This window comes from Xenopus laevis, chromosome 2L, assembly GCF_017654675.1.
Source record: "Xenopus laevis strain J_2021 chromosome 2L, Xenopus_laevis_v10.1, whole genome shotgun sequence".
Lineage (NCBI taxonomy): Eukaryota > Metazoa > Chordata > Amphibia > Anura > Pipidae > Xenopus > Xenopus laevis.
Window position 1 is genome coordinate 167,148,366 of NC_054373.1, and position 15,424 is coordinate 167,163,789.

Here is a 15,424-nt window from a genome sequence, read left to right on the forward strand (position 1 = left end):
ATTGGAGGACGTGCACCCAGCCAAAGAAGAGAGTTACAGTTGTGCTGACTACTAATCTGCTATTGGCTGATGGGCCATAGTCTAGTCTAGGGGTCCCCAATCTTTTTTTTACCCATGAGCCACATTAAGATGTAAAAAGAGTTGGGGGCCAATGCAAACATAAAAAAATTCTGGTGGTGCAAAAAAGAGTGCAATTTTGTAGCACCAAGTGTACTGACAGCCTACAGGAGGCTCTGGTTGGCAGTTCACCTGGTATTTATGCCTTCAAACTAGGAATTCAAAAATATGCACCTACTTTGAGGTCACTGGGAGCAACATTCAAGGGGTTGGTGAGCAACTTGATGCTCGTGAGCCACTGGTCTTACTGTACATAGGTAATGTGGCCCTACCACAAATAAAGAGGGCCATGATAACATCACCTGCACAGTACCCTAGCAAAAACAAAAAAATGTTCAACAGAAGCGATAAATGTAAGAACTTACCGACCCATACAGCTCCCCCTTCTCGTTCATCCCAAGGTACAGTCCACTGTCCACACCTCGGATGCTGACCAGGCCCACGGCTATACTGATAAATTCTAGAATCCCTAAAAACAAAACAAAGAGCAAGGGGTTAGCATATATTTGACTGGGATCCAACCAATGCCTCTCAAACTCAGCAAACAGAGTGGGTTACTGACTGGTATTGTTCCTAATCATGGAAAATGTGGTATGGCCTGAAGGAACAAAGTACTTGGCCGTTACACGTTAAATGGTATTGTTAGATGGCAACTAAATCCTGAAAAACAAAAAGTCTCAAACAAATTTAGGCAATAATAATTGTAGGCATTAACAATTCTACTTATCTCTACCTATCTGCTATTAAAATATAGTAAAGTCTCTGTTTGCAATGGTCACAGATGCCCGGGTCTTTCCCCAAATTCAAAAATGTCACAGATAAAAGGATCAATTGATTGTTTTCCGCTCATTAATTTATACTCAGCACTTCATAAGGACAATGGCACTCGTAGACCTTTGGTAGAACACAAGATAGCATCACAACCACCAAATCAAATCACAATATAGCGAAAAAAGAATACAACAATGTTTAGCGAGTACTGGATATGAATAACTGAAATGTAAGTGCAAGTAATAGGTTGTATTTCTATAAGTGACTATTTATTAACAGCCCACATGTTCCCTTCCCACTGAGTGGTTACATTTCCACGTGCCAGAAATGATGCATTGCAGATAACAGAAAAGTGTCACAGACAAAGGGAAGAAAATCCTATATTGCCTTTCCTGCCTAATATAGTGGTGTGACTGTGCAGTAAAATGTGTTCTATCTTTAATTCCAGTCCCTGCTGAATTAGCAAGTAATACATTAATACAGTGCAATGTCCTATATTTGCATCATGCAAAGAGAATGGAACAAATGGAAGCAGAACAGATATGCAAAGAGGTGTGACAATTCTTTGTGTTAATGAGCTTAGCACTGGCACTCAAGGCAGAATGCACCACGTTGCACAGTATCTCTGAGTTTATAGACTGCAGATGTTAACAAGTTCTTCTCTTTAAAGGCAACCCCAACAATTACAGGGCTGCAGCTTAGGTCAGGCATTCCTATCTACACACTAAAACCTCTACACAATATGTTCTATCTGTGCTTGAATCCTCAAAGGGCACCGCTAAAATTAGGTACTCATGGTAAATGCCTTATTTTACCTACCCCAAAACTGTCCCAAGATTCAATCCGTCATGGAGTTTTGTAAACAAGTCCCTAGACCCATAGCGTATGTGCAATAAAACCCTGAACTGACCACAAATGGATAGACAACATCATCTGACCCAGTCACTGGATGACCAGATATGTGGCACTTAGGCAGTATACATTGCAAGGGTATGGAAATTTTGTTCAAACAAATGGTTTGGGGGAGGTCAGAGAGGTCACTGAAAGATTTTCCAAATAGTTAAATATCAAAGCCAGTTGGATCCAAACCAGACAAAATATCCTAAATCCCACTAAATGTGACCAAACTGGATGATCAGATCACAATGTGAAGATCACCCAACTGGCTGAGCAAATTGCTAACCTGATCCCAACGTGAAGATCACCTGGCTGACCAGTTCACAATTTAAAGATGCCCTAACTGGCTGAACACATAACAATGCGAAGATCACCCAACTGATGGACCAGATGAAGATCACCCAATCAGCTGACCAGATAACAATGTAAAAATTACCTAATTGACCGACCACTTAACAATGTGAAGATCGCCCAACTGGCTGACCAGATACAATGTGCAGATACTCAACTGGCTGACCAGATCACAATACGAAGATGACCCGATGATCAGATCTTCAAATGAAGATGGCCTCATTGGCTGACCACATCACAAACTGAAAATGACCAAACTGGCTGACTGAAGATAACCAAATCACGAAGTAGGCAGATGACCAAATCGAATGATCAGTTTTCCTTGTGTGTGAAGAGCTTCAGCTATAAACTTGTGGAAGTAATCACAAAAAATGTTGATGGAAATTCCATCTAACACTTCAGGAGTGGCCAGTAGAAATGGGTGAATTTTTCTGCCGAAATGTTTTTGTTTTGAAAAAGAAGGCCCAGTTTTGATTTCCTTAGATCAGTAGGTTAATATCTCTTCTGTGAGAGTTTTTGGAATCACAGCAGCCATAGGGTCTTCTGTCTAAGTTCTTACTTTTAAAAGACCCCCCCTCCAACCTCTTCATGTTAGCAAATCCCAGTTTCAGCATGCAGTGGCAAAGTCTTTGTTAAACCTCGCCTTTGGCATAGCAGGAATTATGGGATAAAATCACAAAAACAAAGGATGCACAATAACTTGTAAAATAAAGAAAGAAGTTTCTGTTTTACCTGAAAACCAGTGATTGTTCCCTTGAAAACAAACCACTCCTATAGCCTTTGGTATTACATCAGATTTTTTGGCTGTTGACTAGACAAATAATGCAGCCTTTAAACAACACTTTGATATCCTGCTAGGAAACACTTTATAATTCCTTACTGTCACCACTTCTACTTGCCTCTCTGTCTTCTCATAAATGATTCATGCACTTTGCACGTTTAATCTAAGAGCCGGAGACACATCTGTGCACCTACTAAGAGATTTCAGCCGAGGAACGCTGCAAGCGTGCACCCTTTACATTCATTAGTCATTAAATAAAAGCTATGGTTTAAAGGTTTCCTGGCACCACATGCTTGTGATGATAATATGTGTCACTGCTTTGATCAGAGCAAGATGTGATCCGGGTCCAAGAAATGAGAAAATAAATAGTGTGACTGAACCGAAGTACCACTAAAGATAATTTCTAAGTATGTCTTTATCACATACAGTAGCAACGTGGCCTTCAGCAGCGAGAAGGTCTAACAGTGTCGATTAGACATGGGCACCTTGCAGTCCATTTTATTGCAGGCGATTTATCAACCCATATTGTCCGATACCAATTATTCAGCAGGTATAATTATAATCAGGCTAAAATGCTGGGGGAAATGATGCTAATTGTGCTGATTTTTTATTCCCTAGACCTGCTTTAGTAATGTAGAAATTACAGGGCCCCTGCTCTCTTAACCCATCTCAGCGAAGGAGCCCACTCTTTCGATTTACATTGCTGGCAACAAGGAATCAACATGGACCACACCAGATTTTAAAGTGATCATCAGCATCATCTAGAGCAGTGATCCCTAACCAGAGCAACATGTTCCTCACCTACCCCTTGGATGTTGCTCACAGTGGCCTCAAAGCAGCTGATTATTTTTGAATTCCTGGCTTGGAGGCAAGTTTTGGTTGTATAAAAACCAGATGTACTGCCAGATAGAGTCTCCTGTAGTCTGTCAGTCCACATAGGGGCTACCACATGGCCAATCACTGCACTTATTTTGCACCATCCCAGAACATTTTTCATGCTTGCATTGTTCCCAACTCTTTTTACATCTGAATGTAGTTCACGGGTAGAAAATATTGGGGATCCCTGATCTGGAGCACCAAGTTCATTGTAGATCCCCACAGGATGATTCCCATTTCTTTATAAACAATAAGCAGGGCAATACTTCTCATGTTTTAAACTTGTTCCTTAAATTTGTTGGTTCTTCTTAGTCTTCCTCTGCTTACGCATCTCCCCAGACAAAAGGACACCCACTTTGTGACTGCTAGCACATTAAGCTCAGCTCTTACACTTTAATGTTGATTCAACTGGAAATCAATGACGATAAATATCAATGGACTGTCTTTAAAGGAGTTGACCTCAACCCTCTCTTCTTAAATACTTAACTTATATATGCATGGTTGCAGTGAGTGACAAGCTCCACAGACGTTAACTGACCCACAATGATCTATTCAGGGAGGATTCTTAGAATATGGGGGATGATTGGTAGGCAAAGGTATCACCATGTCAGAGAAACAGATTATAAGTATCTTTTAGGATATACCTTACAAAAAACTCTTAGCTGCTGGTTTCTGAAATTGAATATAGCGGGGCTCCCCAACCTTTTTTACATGTGAGTCACATTTAGGTGTACAAAGAGGTGTGGAGCAATGCAAGCATGAAAAATGTTCCTCAGTGGTGCAATTAAGTGCTATGATTGTCTATTTGGTAGCCCCTATGTGGGCTGTCAGCCTACAAGAGACTCTGTTGGGCAGTACACATGGATTTTATGCAACCAATACTTGCCTCCAAACCTGGAATTCAAAAATAAGCCCTTGGTTTAAGGCCACTGGGAGCAACATACAAGGGGTTGGTAAGCAACATGTTGCTCACAAGTCACTGATTTGGAAACACTGGGCTCCAGCACCCAGAGACCAGATATAGACATCCGTATATAAGACACATGAAGCCCAAGTTATTTAAAAATGCCTACCCCTCAAGATGTCTCAGAGCTCCCAAGACCAGACCCAGCTTCACCCAGACATTCACCTAGTCGACCTCAAACCCCTGAACTTCAATAGTTATCTGTGATTTTTCACTGTCTAGCCTGTCTGGGCCCAGGACAATCACCTGGGTTGCCCTTATGGTTATCAGCCACTGCTTGGACCCATTTGTTCAACAACAATTCTGGCTGTTAGGCACTATACATTGATTTTCAGCCTCTTTGGGCAGTTACAATAAGAGAAAACGGAAGCTTGGGCAAGCAGTATGGGAGCATATTGGGATATCACCAGGGTGCCAGAATTATCAGTGCCATAAATAGCACTCTCAATATCATTCCTAGAACTTCTTAGACTGTGCACTACTATACATCCATGCCCTGTAGAATTCTGCAAGAACTGACCCTTAAATAGCTTGTTGGGTCGACTCCTTTTGGAGTGCAACGGATTTTTCTTGCTTAGTGTTCCTATAACATGACATAAACAATGATTAACTTTTGCTTTAAGGCACCCCCTCCCACGGGTAGCACATGCTATGACTTCCATATGCACGCAGAGTTATTATCAGAGGAAATAACAACAGTAATTAGTAGACCAAATATCTGCTGAGCCCTTTGTGTTTCCGAAGAGCTCTGTTATTTGCTCCATAGCCGCCTTTAATGCAAAGCTTTGTTCTGCTGGCAGATGAGAGATTCGCAATTTGGGGAGGGGGGTGAAAACAGCTTTTTGAGGATTTATCAATTTTTATTCCTTTGTTTGTAGAAGAAAAATATGTGTCTAGTAATTGGTGGAGAATGTATGCGCATATTACAGTAAAACAACTCACTCTAATATTACATGGTGCGGCCTCTCTCGAGCCTCATAAAAAAGCACTTACATGGATTTTTACACAATTAATTTTGAATCTCTTACAAAATACTCCATGCTCTCACCAATAACAGCCATGAAGTGCATAAATCTAATAAACTATGGGCTGGATCCCAAGAGACAAACATGCGTAGCTCACGCAGACAAGAGATGAAATGGATTATATTTACATTGATCACTGCAGCATGCCATTCCAGGGCATACATGTTAATTCCCTGTGGGTGCTGCTCACTTAACAACAACGGGGATTCTTTTTCCTATAAGAGATCGGCGGTTCTCTATTGGGACAGGGCTGAGAGCATTTGCCCTGGGCTGTGATTCTCACACAAACCTGAACCATAAAAATGTTCTTATATATATTATACGGTATAATCATAATAAATAATGATACCCAACCTGCCTTTGTTATGCTACTGGGATATTGTACCTTTTGGAGCAGTCAGTGCTCCCTTTCCTCAATTTGCTTCATATTAGGGGTAAATGACTATGGCATTGGTGCACGGTAAGGTCTCTTTCTGGCAAGTAATGTCGTAGACTTGGCATAGGCACAAACTATGATATTAGGTATACAGAGTTTAGGGTTATTTACAAAGCAGAACGCAGTATGCAAAGTGTAATAAAGGCAGCAATCTGATTTTTTTTTGTATTTTTCACACTGCATTTTGCAGAATAGCTCTATTCAAGAAGGGTGAGAGGAGGCACGTAGCCATTCCCCTCTACCTCCTAATTTTCATCTCATTCAAATGGGCAATTTAAGGTGGCGAAGGACCCATAACCTATCCTTTCCACCTGCCCTGTGCCTGCTAATCAATAACATAACTATCAGCACCGGGGACTGGGTGCAGGCAGAGGCAGCCCCCCATGGAGGCAGTTTTCATGGATTCACAACGCCACAAGCATTCAGAGGACCCCAAGGGAGTGGAGGCCTGGGTGCAATAGCAACCCCAGCACCCTTAGTAGTTCCGCCCCTGAGGCTGCATTCTGCTCCTTGTACCAGATTTTTATGAAAAGCATAGTGCAGCTTTCCCCAGGTTCTAAAAAGCTTTAGAGCAAGCAAGGACACACAGGGAGCTTTGTTTCCCATAGGAAACTGACAAAAATATATTTGCCATTGCAGAGAAAAGTAAAACACTTGAATCACATACAATTTCATCCAATTGTGCACTTAAAGTGTTTGACAGGTATGGGATCTTTTATCCAGATGGCTCAGGACCCCTGCTTTCCGGATAAGAGATCTTTCCGTAATTTGGATCTTCAGTCCACTAGAAAATTATGTAAACATTAAATCAACCCAATAGGCTGGTTTTGCCTTCAATAAATATTAATTATATTTTAGTTGGGATCAAGTACAAGGTACGGTTTTATTATTACAGAGAAAAAGGAAATCATTTTAAAAAATGTGGATTATTTGGATAGCATGGAGTTTATGGGAGATGGCCATTCCCTAATTTGGAGTTTTCTGGATAATGGGTTACAGGATAACGGATCCCATACCTAAACTTGCATTATTCCTCTTTGAAACAATGAAAAGGTATTTTTGTACGCTTTGTTGCCTACTGACAGCTTGACCAATAAAGCGTCCAAAGTGTCATTACAGTTAAGGAAATTCATATTAATCTTAAAAGTAAGTCAGACTCTATTTTTTTTTTAATTTTCTTCCACATTCTGCCCCTGTTCTGATGCAAGATTTTTTGGCAGCAACAGCTTTACAGAAACTGGGCCGAAGACGGTCCCGGTAGCTGAGAATTATAAACCCTGAAAGCCACCAACAAAACCACAACAGCAAAACATAAAGAAGACTTCTAAGTAGAGATGCACCGAATCCAGGATTCGGATCGGGATTCGTCCTTTTTCAGCAGGATCCAGATGCGGCCAGCGCCGATTCTGAGGCGGCTCCTGCAATGCCGCCCCCCCTCACCAGCTTACGTGTCGGGAGGGGAGGCAGAAACACTATTGCGGCGAGCGCAATTGCGCTCTCTTGCAATAGTACAAGAGAAATTCGGCTCTTAAGGGTGCAGGAGCGGCTTTTTGCCACCCCTGGTATCCTTTCAGGCGCTACCTGGATGCGGCCAAATCCAAGTGCCTGGAATCTGAATCCAAAAAAAATCAATTGACTTTTCATCATAAATTAGGCAAATTAGGGTTCGGATTTGGTCTGGTAGAATCTTTCACAAAGGATCCAGGATTTGGAATCCTAAAAAAGTGTATTTGTTGCATCCCTGATTTTAAGTTCCATAAAAGTCACATTAAAATATATTAGAAGAGGTCCATGACCCCATATCCAAAATAAAAGCAATCAGGTGCATTATTGCCTATATATTTTATGTACCCGCTGTGTAACATGTACAATCCGTGACCCGATCATGACTACCCTTAGAACTGGGTCCCCTCCCAGATCGCACATGAGCACAAGCTTTACAATAAACTACTCTGGATAACTGATTACACAGAAAGATATTCATTACAGCAGATAATGGCCTTTTTCCTTTGTTACATTCCTATAAGTAAATAATGATTGCTTGTGAGCAGTAAAAGTGCATCTACATACCTCTATTATCTGCACTAGTGCAATGTCAGCTGTTTGGTCTGCATTCCCACAACTATTTCACTCGATGAAAAGCTCCTAAAGTGTAACCGTGATTTGGCAATATTCTTTTCTCTCCTCCATTTCACAACTTGTCAATATTTATAACATTTTTATGGATTTTTTTTATTCTTGTTCGACTGATTTGCCTTTGTTGACTGTGGTTATCAATTCCACTCTGCTAAACCGCCAAGTGCAATCTTATCGTACAGGAGTAATGTAAACAGCTGAACGAATAATACTTTCCCATACTAAATCACTGCACCGGATTGGTTGGATTCTATGAAATCTGCCCCTACACAAGTAGTTATCTGAATCAAACTGGTACATAGTACATCACTGGTACATGGTACATCACCCTAATATTTAGCACACTGGTAAGGGTAACATTTTGACACAAGTATGGGACCTGTTATTCAGAATGCTCGGGCCCTGGGGTTTTCTGGGTGACGGATCTCTCCTTAATTTGGATCTTCATACCTTAAGTCTATTAGAGAATCATGTAAATATTAAATAACCCCAATGGGCTGGTTTTGCTTCCAATAAGGATTAACTATATTTGGTTTGGGTCAAGTACAAGATACTGCTTTAGCATCACAGAAAAAATGGAAAATAGTTTTTAAAAATTTGGATTATTTGGATAAAATTGAGTCTATAGGATATGGCCTTCCCGTTATTCAGAGCTTTGTGGATAGTGGGTTTCCAGATAATAGATCCCATACCTGTAGACACATACAGTTCAGACTATCTCGAATGATATCTTTATTCATTGGATGCCTCAGCTGAAATGAAAACTTCCAGTTTTAAGTGAATAGTAGGATTGGATCCGATACCTACTGTTCATCTAGCATGAAGGTATCACCCACAAAACTGGTTAACAGAACTGGTCAACCCAATTCTTTCTCGTGTACTGATGCCCCAAATTCAGTTTGGGTTCAGCCAAATAACTGATTCCAACCCATAATTTGGATATTCAGATTTGAAATTCATGAAAGAATTGCAAACAAAAAGCATATTCAGAGTTTTTAAAGTTAAATGTTCAGCTGAACTCAAATCCTGCAAAAATCGATAAAATTCAGCAAATTCCTGAACCAAAAGGGGCAACAGTCAGGGCCAGTAATGAGGCAAGGTGGCTGCAGCACAATGACTACACCCTCATATGTAAAGATGAATGGATTCAACCAGTTCAATCACGATGCTTACGTCCAAAAAAGCAGATAATGCAAAAAACGAGAGGTGTGATGAACTTCAATCCAACGCAGTAAATTGCTGCAAAAGTTGTGTTTTATTTAACACTACATGTTTCGAGACAAGCTACTGTCTATTTTAAAGACAGATTAAGCCCTGCTTTTAGGTTGCACTTTCCCTTTTCAATATGCCGTCATTCCATTTTTGCTCAAGATAAATGATGAGCAGCAAACTTTTTTTAGCTTTTTTATGGGTTGCTGGTTTCATTTATTCAGCTTTTGATGGGATGCCAGTTTCACAAACAAAAGCCATCCAAGGACCTGCACGTATATCAAACAACTGCCTAGTGCTACAGTGCCGAGAACGATTCCCATTAACTCACAAACAATGATGCATTGTGTGTCTCCCTAATTAATGACCTAAGCAGCAGCGGAGAACCTGCGGATCTTCTGCTTTCGCTAAAGACAGATCCCTGCATCCCACAGCCAAAAGTCAGGCGTCCGCTGATCTGAGATATGTAGTCGCACAACAGCAACGGATATGAAAGCTTGACAGGGTTCCTTAACTACTGTCATCAGGTCTTTTTTCAGGTTTTAGGATGTCCCTACGCCAAATATCCTGTATTTTAACCAGAATTACTGTTCCTCTAATGCAGAAGAGTAGTTCTCTCTAGAGTAGCAATCGTTCCCCCTGCCACCATCATTCTTGTTTGTGTAATCTGACAGAAAGGAATGACCTCAGAAGGTAGTAGTACCCCTGAAAGTTCTCAAATCAGCTACTCTCATGACAATGACTGGTAGTCCCCATAAACTGAGAACGGGCAGTTTTCGAAGTAGATCGTTCTGTTCTTTGCTCCAGGTTTCACCGTTGACACAAGACCTATAAAGTACATTGTGCCAAACACCTTAATGCCTGGATAGAACAGAGAAGCTATACATCAATTTCTGATTGGTGGAGCCTATGTGAATATTTAATTCTGCAAGATCAGTGCCAAGATTAGAACTTAAAAGCTGACCAAAAGCAACTTCAAAGAAGGTATGACCTACAGAAAGGGTTGGGTGGTGACCAGGCTTTAGGGAGAAGCATATAGGGGCATAACTACAGAGGAAACAGGCTGCAGGGGGGCGCAGATGGTATAGGAGGCCCCATAAAGCCCTCATTAATAAGCAATTTCAATATATATTGGTAAAACAGGACAATCTCTGGATATGTTGGGGGCCCTAAAATTAATTTGCTACTGGGCCGAGCACACCACTGGCCTATTGCTCCATACCTTTGACTTACAAGCGATGTCCATTCATACAGAACTCTGTTCTATCTGTATTCTAACTGTATTTGTGTTGCCACCCAGTGGTTTCATGTCAACCGTTGTGCAAGTCACCCTAAATGGAATTAGTCTAAAGCAGTAAAGCAAAGCCTGCCTGCAACACCACACTTACGGTGCAACTTGCAATTCCCAAGCAATGAGCTCAGAATCAGTAACTATGTGTTACTACAGAGTCATTATCTGACCTTGATTACCTGGAAAGAAGTCTCCTTGTGCTGTGCTCTCTCATAGCTTCTTTCACTTTTTCTTGAGCTTGTCACTCTCAACATCCTTTATGCATAGCAGGGGTCCCCAACATGTTTTAACTTTGAGCCACATTCAAATGTAAAAAGAGTTGGGGGGCAACACAAGCATGCCAAATTAAGGCTTTGATTGGCTATTTGATAGCCCCTATGTGGATTGACAGCCTACAGGAGGCTCTGATTGGCAGTACACCTGTTTTTTATGCAATTAAAAATTGCCTCCATGCCTGGAATTCAAAAAATATCACCTGCTTTGAGGCCACTGGAAGCATGGAGCACCTTACAGGCACTGATTCAGCAAAAGGCTTCAAGGGGGAAATGAAGCATACAGGTAGATCATTGAAAGGGTCCTATGAGCTTAGAACCTGCATTTGATGGTCAACAAGGCAGAACTGTGCAATTTCAGGGTGAATATTCATCATTTTGAAATTACTGTGTAGGTTGCTTTCACCTTGGCAGTGTTTATGCTCAGCAGAAACATCTATAACAGCATCCTAGAATTTTAACATTAATAGGCAGTTTTATATGGAATACCAAAAAAAGGTTTAGTAAAGTCATATTCCCTGTTAAGTCCACCCAATATACTGTTCAACAAGCTGCCTGTACACTCCAAATTCTCTGCTATAACTGCCTGCATTATTATATAGTGGACGATATCAACTAGAAAAAAAATCTCTTTAAGATTCACTTACACATACAGTACATGTCCAAGGCAGTTTCATAGAATATTTCAGTCCTAGGAGTTAAACTAACTGCACTCAAGTCTGAATTTCAGCAGCGTCAGAGCTTTGCATTAGGAGGTTGAGCTAAGTCAGTATAAATAGGATTTAATGGCTCTGCCATGTCCATAGTCTACTATAGGATTCTTCATTTCCGGTAAAGATAGGCTCGTTTAATAAAAAGCTATTTCAGAGATGAGTGGAACATAAGAAATGGAAATTACTGTGATGGAAAGCGCTACTAATTATTTGTATAACCCAATAAATGTGATTCCAGGTAATACAATTCCAGGTATTGATTATGACCTTACAAACTACTATAAAGATGTTCATACATGGGCTGACCTGGCATTTATTTATCAGAATCATCTCATGGCTTATCAAAGACCCCTCTAGAGACAAATTCACTAAGTTGCCCCATCGGCAGCTTCGCTGCACTTCGCCAGGTGTAGTTTCGCCAGCGCTACGCAAATTCACTAAAATGCAAAGTTGCGCTCAGGGAAGCGAACGGTAGCGAAGTTGCTCTACCGTTATTTTGTCAGGCAAAGCGAAGTTACGCTAGTGATGCCTAATTTGCATATGGCGCGAAGTTAAAATATAATGGACGTATATGCCGCAGCAACTACATTACACTACACATGCCCAGGGAACCTTTAAAAAATAAAATAAAGGTGTTCTATTGCCCTACACTTGTGCCCACTGTGTCGTTGAGTTGCCATATGTTAGGAAATGTAGGGGGGAAGGAGGGTACCCTCAAACAAATTTACGCTGTTTTTCAGCCTATCACCCTTAAGCGTTTTTTGGGAAGAAATTTCAAAAAATTTGGACAAACTCCTATGTATTGTATTGAACTTTGCCTGGTGTGACCTGGTGAAATAAAGTCTGGCGCAAGAGGTAACATTCAGTAAAATGTTAGTGAATTAGCGTAGTTACGTCCCATCAACAGAGCGCAACTTTGCCTGGCTTGAGGGTGAGAAGTAGCGCTAGAGTAAGTCCACTTCGCTAGCGAATTTACGCCAGCACCTGTTAGTAAATCGGCGAAGTAACGAAATGACGTCAAGATGGCGAATTTGCGCTAGCGTTAGCCGCTTTGCACTTCGTAAATTTGCCCCCTAGACACAGGGTCAAACTAGGCTGACGGGACACCAGGAAAAAACCCGGTGGGCCCCAGCCATTGTAAAACCCATTGGCCCAGATCCCCTCCCACCTGCCTGGTGATTTCTCGCCACCCTGACCGATAGAAGAAAATTGCAGGGTGGAGGCGGGTTACGAATGGATGCTGAAGAGGGGCCCTGAACTTGTCAGGGGGACCGGTTGTGTGTGGGCCCCTGATAAGGCAGCCCCCCCTGGGCCCAGACCACCCCCCCCCCCGTTTCATACTGCTTAGACACAACACTGGGGGTCACCTAAGATTTTCCTATTTTAAATCATTTCAATGGACTTTGACCATTAACAATCAACTGGTGGACCGAAACAAAAAAAATCCATTTTTAAATTGGATTTGCTAGAGATTTTTTTAACTTTTTAATTAAGATATTGGGAGTGGATCAAAGCAGAGTCTGGGTATCGCCAGATGTTCACCTGAGAGCAGAGCACAGACAATAAACATTTCCAAACAAGAGACACATACTGAGATCAACCAGGTGATCATTATACATTGTGTCCATGCTGTTTTATTGTTGGCAACAATTCGCCCAGTCTTGATTGACAGTTTTCTTTGTAGGACACATAGACTGACAGTCTTAGTTTTGTATCACTTAGCAGGTGCCATTCACCCTTTCCTATATTACATCCAATATCCTGCTCGTCACGCAACGGATTTAATAAAAAATGAAACGCCTTGCAACAAAGTCACATGGTTCCATCGGTGCTGATATAGAAAACTCCTTTGTGACCTGAGTGCACTTGTATAGCCGTGTTTCATACCTCAATGTCTCCACTCAACGCATTCACGTGGAAAAAATTTAACATCAAAAAGCACAATGCCTTGCTACAGTCATACCTTTCTGCTTGCACCGCAATGCACTTCACTATTCCTCAGAGCCAAAAAACACATTCTGCCAGGGGAGCTGAGATTGCGATCTCCTAAATTAGGGTTTTTTGATCATAGCTGAAAAATAAAACAACATAAACTGGACACTGCAGTATTGACCTCACTCAGACACGGGCTTATCTGTATTCAGATCTACATGAACCCGTTTGTTGTAGAAACCGGCCGATACTTACTGTAAGAGAAGGAAGGTTTCCTGAAAGCGAAACAATGAATGTTACCAATAACAAAAGTCAATCTGCATTTCATAGTTGATATCATAAATTCCAACACTGGGAAAAGATTAGCCAATGGTTTTTGGTTCTTGGAATAAACTCAAAGATGAAAGAATAACAATATTGTCATTTTAATTGGGTGTCAGACAAGGAACAATGCAGGACCGCGATTTATCTAAGACACATAGAATAGGCTATCAAATGATTCTTACCCTATGGGCCTAATGCGAATGGAATGTCAGCCCTCTAGGTAGAGATTACATGGAGGTAATCCAGTCTATTTTTCCATTATGGTCTGACATTCATATGTTTTTTCTTCTTTTTACTTCTTCTGAAAACCGTTTTTTTTTTGTTTTTCTTTTAATACCACACAATTGCTAAGACAGCCCGAGATCAACAAAGCTAGGAATGCTGAGCCAAAAAAAGAGGCACTTAAAAAACAACAGGTCTATACAAGTCCCCGTGAATCTCTAAAGATCTCTCTGTGCCTCACCAAAGCCCCATCTCATGGGCACAACGGTACAGCACATAAAGGACAAATGCGCAATCAGCGGAATAAAGACAATAATCTGCCCAAAATGCCTGTTCTACAGATGCCAACTTGTTACAAGCCTGTTTGTTCTTACAAACTCACGCTAAACATTACAATCCCTTTCCTTCCTATCCCTCCTATTATTTAATCTATTCATCTGCTGTATGTGCCACTAAATACACCTTTTTATTAAAGGAGAATTCAACCCTTTAACAAAAAAAGGGTTTATATTTTTTGTTAATGGGTTGACTTCTCCTTTAAAGCTTACAAAAATATACTGAGCATTACTTGCTTAAAGGTGCTGTTCCCCTTAAAATTAAAAAAGAGAGTGATATTCTGAAACAATTTGCAACTGTTTTTTTTTTATTTTTCGTGTTTTTTTGAGTTATTTATCTTTTTAGCAGCTCTCCAGTTTGCGATTTCAGCAGTCTGGTTGCTTTGGTCCAAATTACCCTACTAACCATGCATGGATATGAATAAAAACTATTGAATAGGACAGTGTGAATAGAAAGATGAGAAAGTGATAGGTCACTTTAAGGGGCATATTTATCAAGGGTCGAATTTCGAATTGAAAAAAACTAAAAAATTCAAAAAGACCAACCGAAATGAAGTCGAAGTTTTTTGGTCAAATAGGTTAGTTTTCGATCAAATAGGTCCTTATTCGCAAATTCAAATCATACGAATCGAAGGAATAACGCATTAGATCGAATGCGATTCGAAGTTTTTCCCAAAAAAGACTTTGATTTTTCAAAGTCCACCAATTGTCTCCAAATAGATTCTAGGAGTCCCACCCCCATAGGCTAAAACAGCAATTAGGCAGGATTTAG

The 15,424-nt window shown here is 40.8% G+C and overlaps 1 protein-coding gene across 1 annotated transcript in view; it reads right to left on the reverse strand.

Moving 5' to 3' along the window:
- LOC108708721 (fibroblast growth factor 9-like) overlaps positions 1 to 15,424 on the reverse strand; it is a 40,442-nt gene that overhangs the window by 13,343 nt on the left and 11,675 nt on the right. Inside the window, exon 2 of the mRNA XM_018247733.2 lies at positions 483 to 586. Coding sequence (XP_018103222.1) covers positions 483 to 586 — 104 coding nt within the window. The remainder of the gene's footprint in view (positions 1 to 482; positions 587 to 15,424) is intronic.